The 10,456-nt window shown below is 50.5% G+C and overlaps 1 protein-coding gene across 4 annotated transcripts; it reads left to right on the top strand.

Annotated features, from left to right (window-relative positions):
• The first annotated feature begins 4,049 nt into the window (after positions 1 to 4,049).
• Positions 4,050 to 10,417, top strand: Wdr45 (WD repeat domain 45). Of its 4 annotated transcripts, none has more exons than XM_005411316.2 (11): positions 4,050 to 4,242; positions 5,849 to 6,032; positions 6,155 to 6,229; positions 6,319 to 6,423; positions 7,849 to 7,957; positions 8,073 to 8,167; positions 8,647 to 8,726; positions 8,819 to 9,027; positions 9,107 to 9,208; positions 9,291 to 9,436; positions 9,949 to 10,399. In XM_005411316.2, exons 2-11 carry the CDS (start codon positions 5,978 to 5,980, stop codon positions 10,056 to 10,058), a joined length of 1,086 nt encoding a protein of 361 aa, XP_005411373.1. In that variant the 5' UTR covers positions 4,050 to 4,242; positions 5,849 to 5,977; the 3' UTR covers positions 10,059 to 10,399. The 4 variants fall into 4 exon arrangements, with proteins under 4 accessions (XP_005411373.1, XP_005411374.1, XP_005411376.1 ...); XM_005411317.2 differs by lacking the exon at positions 4,050 to 4,242 and adding an exon at positions 4,250 to 4,377 and having other exon boundaries at positions 5,961 to 6,032; positions 9,949 to 10,417; XM_005411319.1 differs by lacking the exon at positions 4,050 to 4,242 and adding an exon at positions 4,250 to 4,377 and having other exon boundaries at positions 7,852 to 7,957.
• Positions 10,418 to 10,456: the final 39 nt, after the last annotated feature.

Raw genomic sequence — 10,456 nt, 5'->3', positions numbered from 1 at the left:
TTTCCCATATTGTGAAAGCCTAGCCAAGCAAGTTCTCAAGGTTTTGCGAGGGGAGAACATTTTCTCCTCAAGAGGCACAGGCATTCCAGTCCTCATCTCGACCCCAAGTAACCTGCGGCTCCGGCCCACACAAAGGGAGGGCCTAGGGGCCTGAGGATCCTGTGTTTCCCACACTCTGTATTTTGTTTTGTTTTGATTTTAGTTTTGTGGGGTTTTTTGTTTGTTTGTTTTGGTTTTTGTTGTTGTTTTTGTTGTGTTTGTTTTTTGTACCAGGAACCAAACTCGGGACCTCATGTTTGCCAGGCAGGTACTTTGCCACTGAGCTATATCTTCAGCCTTGGTTGTTTTTTCATAGCACTTTTTTTTTTTTTTTGGTCTTTTTGAGACAGGGTCTCGCTATGCAGTTCAGGCTGGCCTTGAGCTCACTTTGTAGCCCGGATTGGTTTTGAACTCACAAAGATCCTCCTGCCTCAGCCTCCCAAGTGCTGGGATTACAGTTGTGCACCACCACACCTGGCTTTTTTGTTGTTTTTTGAGACAGAGTCTCACTATGTATTCCATGCTGGCCTTAAACCCACTATATAGCCCAGGCCGGCCTGGAATTTACAGCAGTTCTCCTGCCTCAGCCTCCAGAGTTTTGGGATTACAGCCATGCACCAACATACCCAGGCAACTTGGTTTTTACAAATGAGAAAACAGCCTCACAGATTCCATAACATGCCAGGGTGAAAGACTTAAAGTCAAATTTGATTCCAAAGCTCCAGCCCTGTCTCTCCTAGTGATAAATGGAATTATGACAGAAAAAAGTCTATTACTTGTCTATTACTATGTAACATGCTTCCCCAGAACTAAAGAGTTTGCTTTATTTATTTATTTATGGGTTTTTAAATTTTGAGACAGGGTCTCACTATGCAGTCCAGGCTGGCCTTGAACTCAATATGTAGCTCCAGCCTGGCTTCGAACTCACAGCAATCCTCCTGCCTCAGCCTCCCAAGTGTTGGGATTAAGGCATGTGCCACTATGACTGCCTACAATTTAACAATTTTAATTTTTTTTTTTTTTGTCTTTTTGAGACAGAGTGTCGCTCTGCACTTCAGGCTGGCTTGAGTTCATTTTGTAACAATTTTAATAGGCTTTGTGACTATAGAATTGGGCAATAATGTTCCATAAAACAGAATAACTGTTGCAATGAGCTAGGTAGAAGAGGCTGACTGAGGCAGAGAATGAGTGAGGAAAGAAGTAACGCCCTAAAAAGCAGATTGGTCATTTCGCTTACTTTCCTTGTTAGGAGGGGCTAGGGAAACACAACAATGGGAAAAGAACTGATTTGATAAAATCAGGGGACTTGAGATTACTTTTTGTGTAAGGATTACGGCAAACTGAAACTAAGCTTTATATCTTACATAAAGCTTATACCTTTCTTCCAAGAAATCAGGTTTAGAGTGCTAACAAGCCAGTTTCAATGGACATGGCAATACAATTCTCTCCACCTTATAAAAAAAGTTAACCTAAGGGCTGGGGATGTTGCTATATGATAAAGCTCTTGCCTAAGACCCAAAAGGCTCTGGTTTCCATCCCCAGCATGGCCAAAAATACAAACCAAACAAACAACAAAAAAACCCAACAACAACAGCAGCGCTTCCACTCTTGGGTGGCGCCCACGGGGCTGGGAATGTGGCTGGAGCACTCACCCAGCAGACGCGTCCAGAGCACCGGGGTTCCCAGCATTGCAGCAGCTGTCACTCCAGATAACCCACCAATCCATACGTGGATCCGGGTTTTCATGAGAGTGAAGACTCATGACCCCATCGCTGTGCGAAGGTCCTACCTCCGAATATCATTCATATATGAGTTTGGTATTGTTTGCAAGACATGCAATCAAGGCTCCATTCAAACCATAGCAATACCCAAGAATACTCCAGTATTTGGAAACTGGATACAAGTGAAGAAGTATAGGTGGGTGGGATGGCGGATACCTGTAGTTGCAGCACTCAGGAGGCTGAGGCAGGAGGTTAGTTCAAGGCCAGACTGGGCTACATAGTGAGACCCTGTCTCAAAAAAAGGGAGATGAAGCGACAGAAGGTTGTGCTAGGAGGTCACAGGAAAGGGCAGAAGTGATTCTTGGTTTAGCAAAATATATGTGTGAGCCTTCCAGGTATGACCGTGCACACCTGTAACCCCAGCACTCTGGGAAGCTGAGGTAGGAGGATCCTAAGTGTGAGCCCAGGCTGGGCAATTTAGTGACTTAGTGAGAACCTGTCCCAAAATAAAATTTAAAAAAGGGCTGGGGCAGTGTGAATGCACTGCTTTCAATCCCCAGTACTGCAAAAACAAATAGATAACCAAACTGAGTTAAATAGGGTCTGGGACATGAAGAAATAAGAAAATCTGAAGATTGTCTTTGCTGAGGAGTGAAATGGAACCATCCCTAGGAGGATATACAGGGCCAAAATTCACAAGTGCTACATGCCCATGGAGGTCAAGGACCTGAAAAAACCTAGGGGCCTATTAATAGGAAAGAACTGAACAATGCTACACTTAATCAGTAAAATATTATAAGCCAGTTAAAAAGGATGAGCTAAATAGATATGATGTCTCTCTTTTTTTTCTTTTTTTGATCTTTTTGGGGCAGGGTCTGACTACACAGTTCAGGCTGGCCTTGAGCTCACTCTGTAGCCCAGGCTGGCCTCAAACTCGCAATAATCCTCCTCCCTCAACCTCCAAGTGCTGGGATTACAGGTGTGTGCCACCACACCCAGTTATGTGAGGTCTTTATATACTAATAAAGCATCAAGATGTTACTTTTTTTTTTTGTCTTTTTGAGACAGGGTCTCGCTATGCAGTTCAGGCTGGCCTTAAGCTCACTTTACAGCCCAGGCTGGTCTCGAACTCGCAACGATCCCCCTGCCTCAGCCTCCAGAGTGCTGGGATTACAGGCGTGCGCCACCACGCCCGGCCAAGATGATACTTTCAAAGACTAAAAAATGGGTAGATTTTATCAGTGTCAATATCCTTAAAACTGTATGTGAATCAACACTTATTTCAAATTTTTTTTTCTGATACCGGAAAATGAACGCAGGACCTTGAGCTTGCCAGGCAGGTACTTGTGCTGTTGAGCTATATCCCTGGCCCCCTATCTCAAAAATTTAAGGTTTAAGAAATACTTCCAAGTCGAGTGTGGTGGTGCACCGCTATAATCGCAGTATTCTGTTTGTTTGTTTTTTGTCTTTTTGAGAAAGGGTCTGGCTGTGCAGTTCAGGCTGGCCTTGAACTCACTTTGTAGCCCAGGCTGGTCTCGAACTCGGAACGATCCTCCTGCCTCAGCCTCCTCAGTGCTGGGATTACAGGCATTCGCTACCGCACCGGGCAATCGCAATATTCTGGATGCTGAGGCAGGATTGCCAGAGTTGAAGGACAACCTGGACTACGTACTGACTTCAAGGCAAGCCTGAACTACATAGTGAGACCCTGTCTGAAAAAAATATATATTTAAAATCTACAAAAAAAGAGAAATACTTCCTGACACATAATCTGACACAGCCCCTCTCTCCCGCATCCAGATAAATTTTATCATAAAAAAAAAAAAACTGTAACTAAAAATTGTAACTAAAAAAAGGCTGGGGCCAGGCATGGTGATGCACGGCTGTAATCCCAGCACTCGGGAGGCTGAGGCAGGAGGATCACTGCGAGTTCGAGGCCAGCCTGGGCTACATAGTGAGTTCAAGGTCAACCCGAAGTGCATACCGAAACCTTATCTCAAAAAGACAAAAACAAAAAACAAGGCTGGGCACAGGACGGGGAATAAGAAAGCAAAATCCCACCCTTGCCTTCTCCAGATCCAGAAGATAAAGGTTCCAGGGGCCCTAAATCCACGCCTGCCTTGAGCTTTCCAAAATCGCCAACCTAAATCTGGAACAATTGCTTAAGATCAACAGCAGGTAGCTCCTCTAGTCCAATCAGAGGAGCAAATCTCGTTAGCCTGGAAGGTTAACGCCTCTACTTCTCGGCGGGTTAACGAATTGAGGACTCCGCCTTTTCCCGGTACTAAGGACAAAGCCGTCTCTTCCGCCCCTTTCCACTTTGCTCAGTGTCGCCCTCGGGGAGTCTTCGACCCTCCCGCCGACCTCACTGCGCTCCCAGAGGCCTCCGAGGAAAACCCTGCCATTCAGTGGGCTGTTTTCAGACCCGTCAACTGCAGAGTAGGGCAGCAAACAAGGTTCTCGGCCAGGACGTCACTTCCGGGTACGGACTTCCTACCCCGGAAGCGGGGCCTGATGTAAACACCAGAACCGGGCGCCGAGGCCCGGAAGGTCAGCAAGCCGGGCCGCGCGGGCGGCCCCGACTGCCGGGTCCGGGTCCCGGTCCCGTGGAGGTCAGGTCGGTGTAGCCGGCGGGGAGCTGGAGCATGATCCCAGGGTTGGTCGGGGTCGTGGGGGGTGGCTCTTGTGTAGGGGTGCTGGTAGATGGGGTGTCTGCGACAGGGTCTTAAGTGGGCGCTGGTGTTTGAAGTATGAAAACACTTTGGCGAAGAGTGGAGGCAGCTTAGGGAGAGTTCGTGCATGCCGCGGGGATTTGGAATGGAGATCCGAGAACGGTTCTTGGGAGGTGGAGCTGTCAAAAGTATGGGTCTTGGGGGGGCCGATTGTCCGATAGAGCGTGTTACAGCCTGCAAAGTTAGGAGCTTTGGGCTCCCAGTGGGTGGGCAGGGAGTGCACCTAGGCAGAGGTCTTGGGAGACTGCATTTGAGAGGAGGATTGGGGCTCAAGCGCAGGAGCCGCGAGGGAGGGGGAATAACAGTGGGCGTCTTGCAACTTCGGTGCTTTCCTAGGCAGGAACTTTGGGTGGTGCGCTTCGGGAAAAGGGCTTGAGGAGGTAGCTGCGCCCTGGGGCAAGATCTTAGGGAGAGAAAAGGGTTCCAGAGGAGGAACCTTAGGGGAAGGGCTTCTTGGGGATGAGTCCAGCCAGCTCCAGTAGGAGCCAGGGCAGCAGATCAGGAGGAAGGGAGTGTGGCGGGAGTGGAGGATTTAGCCAGTGGGGAATGCCCAGATAGGGGCTTGATGGTTTAAGGGCTTAGGGGAACATCCAATGATGGTCTTGGTGGGCAAAGTGAGCCAGGGGTGAGAAAGGCTTGGGGAAGCTGTGAGACAGGACTCAGGCGGATGAATGGGTTGGGGTAGTCAAAGGGCATGAGGGGAGGAGTGCCTGGGGGGTGGGCCGTGCATAGCCTCTGGGAAATGGAAGAGATAGGTATCTTACTGAAAGGTGGAGTTCAGTGCTAGGTGCGGGCATGAAGGTAAATAGGGTTGGGCGTGGTAGCATATACCTGTAATCCCAGCACTTAGGAAGCTGAAGCAGGAGGATCACCATGTGTTTGAGGCCAACCTGGAATACATAATGAGACCCTGTCTCACAAAAATAAAAAAAAAAGTGGGTAGCCAGTGGCTTGAGGCCATGTCAGGTACTGGGGTCAAGACTGGCTGAGGATGGAAGGAGGTATCCCTGGGGCACCCCTTATCCCACTACTTCCGGATGAGTCAGTAATGGGCCCTGTGAAAGGAAGTGGGGAGGGTCCAACTGTAGACTTGGGACTTGGCGTGGCCAAATGTGAGAAAATGTGGGGTTCCTGGCTGTTTTGCTTGGGGTCTTGGGAGCTTAGGGCAGACACCAGACTCTTCCTCTTTTTTTGGTCTTTTCGAGAGCTATGCAGTTCAAGCTGGCCTTGAGCTCACTCTGTAGCCCAGGCTGGTCTCAGAACTCACAACGATCCTCCTGCCTCAGCCTCCTGGTGCTGGGATTACAGGTGTGTGCCACCACACCCAGCCTTCTCCCTCTGTTTTTGTCTCTGCAGTCTGGCAAAGAAGTTTGGAGTAGGGAAGAGGAAGAAATCACTTGGGGACAGAGGTTCTCGGACTTGGAGGGGAGATTTAGGACTCTTCCCGACATTGCCCTGTTGTGTCCAGGAGAGAAATCCTGAACCATGACTCAGCAGCCACTTCGAGGGGTCACCAGCCTGCGTTTCAACCAAGACCAAAGTGAGAAAGGCTTGACTGAACTTGTACCCTTGCGGGAGGGAGAAAGGGCCAGAGGTAGGCCACAGGCCCCACCTTCCTCCCTTGGCATTCTCTAAGCCCATCCGGATTCCTTCCATCCCCAGGCTGCTTTTGCTGTGCCATGGAGACAGGTGTGCGCATCTACAATGTGGAGCCACTGATGGAGAAGGGGCATCTGGGTGAGCTACCTGGTGAGGGTGGGGCAGCGGGCAGAGGGCTGGGGTGGGCACTGGCACCCACCTCCACTGACACCGTCGTCCCTGTCCAGACCACGAGCAGGTGGGCAGCATGGGCCTGGTAGAGATGCTGCACCGCTCCAACCTGCTGGCCCTGGTGGGCGGTGGTAGCAGTCCCAAGTTCTCAGAGATCTCAGGTAAGTGCCCTCATCCAGCCCTTGACCTAGATTCCCCAGATTCCTGCCCTCCCACAGGAAGCCTTCGGCACTGGCAGAGGAGGATGTCAGAGCTCCTCGAGTCCCATAGTTCTTAAAGTTTGAGGGGCTTGGTGTTTTGTTTTTGTTAAGAATAAAAAAAAAAAAAACAAAAAAAACTTTTTCACATGAGGGGTATAGCCCATTGGTAGAGCACTTGCCTGGCATGTGGGAGGCCCTAGACTTGATCCCCAGCACTGCAAAGATAAAACAAAACAAAACAGGGGCTGGGGATTTAGCTCAGCAGCACAGCACCTGCCTGGCAAGCACAACGTCGTGAGTTCGATCCCTGGTACTGGAAGAAAAAAAAAATACAAAACAAAACAAATTATCAATTGCCTCTGTATGCTGTGTCCTTCCCTATGGAGTACTAGTTGTGAATTTCATACTATTCTGTGCACTCTGCATGTATTCATTTATTTACTCTTCATACTAACTATGTATCGGGCCTGGAACGTGCTAAGCACATACTCTGCCACTGAGCTACACCCTCTGTCCATTATCATTTTTACCAATGAGAAAACTGAGGTCCAGTGAGGTAAATAAAGGTTTTGTTTTCTTTTTTTTGAGACAGGGGCTTGCTTTGTAGCCCATACTGGCCTTGAACTGGTGGTAATCCATCTGCCTCAGCCTCCTGAGTGCTGGGATTACAGATGTGCACCACAATACTCATCGAGTAAAATTAAGTGGCTTATTCAGAATCACACAAGCAAGCCAGGCATGGTGGCGCATGTCTGTAATCCCAGCATTCAGGAGGCTGAGGCAGGAGGATCACTGAGAGTTCGAGGCCAGCCTGGGCTACAAAGTGAGCTCAAGGCCAGCCTGAAGTGCATATTGAGACCCTGTCTCACCTCCACACACAAAGATCACACAATCAATAGGTTTTCAATTCTTGGAAGTGTCTCTCCAAGACCCCTGTTGGCTTGAGCCTCAAGTACCATTCTGTTTTAAGGGTTTTTCTTGTCGATCCCACTGAAACATGGCAAGAGTTGTCCTAGGTGAGTCATAGAGGTAGTTCCTGAGGGTATGGACTGGGACCCTGGAGGCAGAAATGATTACTGAGGGGCAGTTACAGGCATGGGCATGAGTCCCTACCTTGTTGTTAATGGGCTGTAAGGTCCTCAGCCAGACATTCAGCCCCTGCAAACCTTAGTTTCCTCATCTCCAATTAGCCATAGCACTTCCAGCACCTGTCGTCTCAGGGACGCTGTCCCCAGTGTTCACTCTGTGCAGGGCTCACACCGGGTGTTTAGTGAAAGGTCAAGGCAAGTGGGTTAGGGTCCCCCGGGGAGTAGGGATGGGTTTCCTGTGTCATCAGGCTGCCCCTCACCCTAAACTTTGGCCCCACCAACCTACCCACCTGCCCAGCAGTGCTGATCTGGGATGATGCCCGGGAAGGCAAGGACTCCAAGGACAAACTGGTGTTGGAATTCACCTTCACCAAACCAGTGTTGGCTGTGCGCATGCGCCATGACAAGTAAGCCGGAAGAGGACTGGGGCGGAGCCCGGGAGGTTCCCACAGGGAGAAGGTTAGTCCTGCCTGGGCAGCCCACTCTCCCCTCATAGTCTCCTGTGTTGTGTGAAACCCACAGGATCGTGATTGTGCTGAGGAACCGCATCTATGTGTACTCCTTCCCCGACAACCCCCGAAAGCTGTTTGAGTTTGACACCCGGGACAACCCCAAAGGTGAGGTCTCAGAGGTGCAGGTGTGAGGGGGAGACTATGGGCACAGCCGAAGGCGGAGCTGAGGGGAGAAAGGAAGGCGCGCACACCCAGAGACGCTGGGAAGGGGCCCGGACAGAGGTTCTGTGCACAGAGATGCTCAAGTGGACTGAAAGATGCAGTTCATTCCTCTTTCTATCCTTCAGTCAGTTCTTTCCCCACCCTTGGCCCTGCCCCTCCCCAGTGTCCCAGTGACAGAGCAGAAGCACTCGGTGAGGACATCGCTGAGCAGAGAAAGCAGCACTGGGTCTCCATGGCTGGCCAAGCAGTTTATGAGAATCAGATGTGCGGGGCAAACGGGATTCGCCCAGCAAAGAGAAAGCCTGCCCCCCAGAGGCTTCTTTGGGTACCACGTGTCATTAACCAGTTCTGCCCTTTCTGAGAGCATTCCTGCCTCTGCCTTTCCTCCACCTGCCTATCTGCCCTTCCTCCTCACACCCTAGGGCTCTGTGATCTCTGTCCCAGTCTGGAGAAGCAGCTGCTTGTGTTTCCAGGACACAAGTGTGGAAGTCTGCAACTTGTGGTGAGCGGTCCAACAGACAAGGGTGGGCAGGCAGGTGGGCCGGCCCCCCCCTCGGTGCAGTCCCACTCCTGAACTGCTGCCTCCCACCCCAGGACCTGGCGAGCACAAAGCCCGGCACCTCATCTGCTCCGTTCACCATCAATGCACATCAGAGTGATGTGGCCTGTGTGTCCCTGAACCAGCCAGGCACCGTAGTGGCTTCGGCTTCCCAGAAAGGAACCCTTATTCGCCTTTTTGACACCCAGTCCAAGGAGAAGCTTGTAGAGCTGCGCCGAGGCACTGACCCTGCCACTCTATACTGGTGAGCACAGGATATATGCAGTGGGCTGGTGATCCTGTGGCACATGTCAGGTGGGCGTCACTGCTGGTCTCTCTTCCAGCATTAACTTCAGCCATGACTCCTCCTTCCTCTGCGCTTCCAGTGATAAGGGCACTGTGCATATCTTTGCTCTCAAGGATACCCGCCTCAATCGCCGCTCTGCGTAAGTACCCCCACCCCACCCTGTGGTGTCCCCAGCCCCCCTGCCCGTGCATCACATCAGCCTTACCCAGTACTGCCTGCAGGCTGGCTCGCGTGGGCAAGGTGGGGCCTATGATTGGGCAGTATGTGGACTCTCAGTGGAGCCTGGCGAGCTTCACTGTGCCTGCTGAGTCGGCATGCATCTGCGCCTTCGGTCGCAATACTTCCAAGAACGTCAACTCTGTAATTGGTGAGTGGGAAAAGCCTGTTGGTTGGGAAGGGGGGATCTGCATGGGCAAAAGCCTGCAAGTTTGATCTAAAAGAATTTGAGGGCCATCAGAAGCCTGAGGGAGGGGCCCAGGATATAGCTCAGTGGCACAGTTCCTGCCTAGCAAGTACAAGGTCCCGAGTTCAATTCCCGGTACTAAAACAAACAAACAAACAAACAAACAAAAAAAACCAAAAAAACAAAACAAAACAAAACAAAAAAACAAGAAGAAGCAACCTGAGTGGGGCTGGGGATTTAGCTCAGTGGCAAAGCGCCTGCCTGGCAAGCGCAATGTCGTGAGTTCAATTCCTGGTACCGGAAGAAAAACAAAACAAAAAAAGAAGCCTGAGGGAGTTGGAATGTGGACCAACTCCATCATCAGTAAGGAGTATGGCACTTGGGCAAAGGCCTGGGGGTAAACTTTAGGTCACGGGACACTTGAGAGGACTGGGTGTATGGCTGTGGCAGCCCCTAACCTTTTACCACCCCCCCAGCCATCTGCGTAGATGGAACCTTCCACAAATATGTCTTCACTCCCGATGGAAACTGCAACAGAGAGGCTTTCGACGTGTACCTTGACATCTGTGATGATGACGACTTTTAAGGACCTTGGGGGCTGTGCTAGGAATCTACAGTGACAGATTGCAGAGTTGAGGCTTGGGTGTGGGAAAGTGCTGTGGAAGTCACCAGCCAGCAAGCATTCCACTCAGCAAAGCTATGTCTGAACCAACAGCTCACATCCCTCCAGCTCTTTTTGATGACTGTATGCTAAAGAGCTGGGCCTAAGATCCAAAGAGGTCGCAGGTCCCTGGGGCCTCTATCCTAGAGAAGATAGCTAGAGACCCAGGGGAAGCATCCTAATTCTACCTTGAGATTTAAAAAAGCTTACCATAGGAAGAGATGAATTCTGATATGATGAATATGAATAAAATGCCCCTAACAGCATTTATGGCTTGACCTCAAGGGCGGGGCATGGAGTTTCTTTGAGAGGTGTGAGCCTCT

This window comes from Chinchilla lanigera, unplaced genomic scaffold (assembly GCF_000276665.1).
Source record: "Chinchilla lanigera isolate Chin_1 unplaced genomic scaffold, ChiLan1.0 scaffold00142, whole genome shotgun sequence".
In the NCBI taxonomy this organism is placed as follows: domain Eukaryota; kingdom Metazoa; phylum Chordata; class Mammalia; order Rodentia; family Chinchillidae; genus Chinchilla; species Chinchilla lanigera.
Note: the sequence above shows the minus strand (reverse complement) of the source record. Positions and strands in the feature narration are given on the sequence as shown.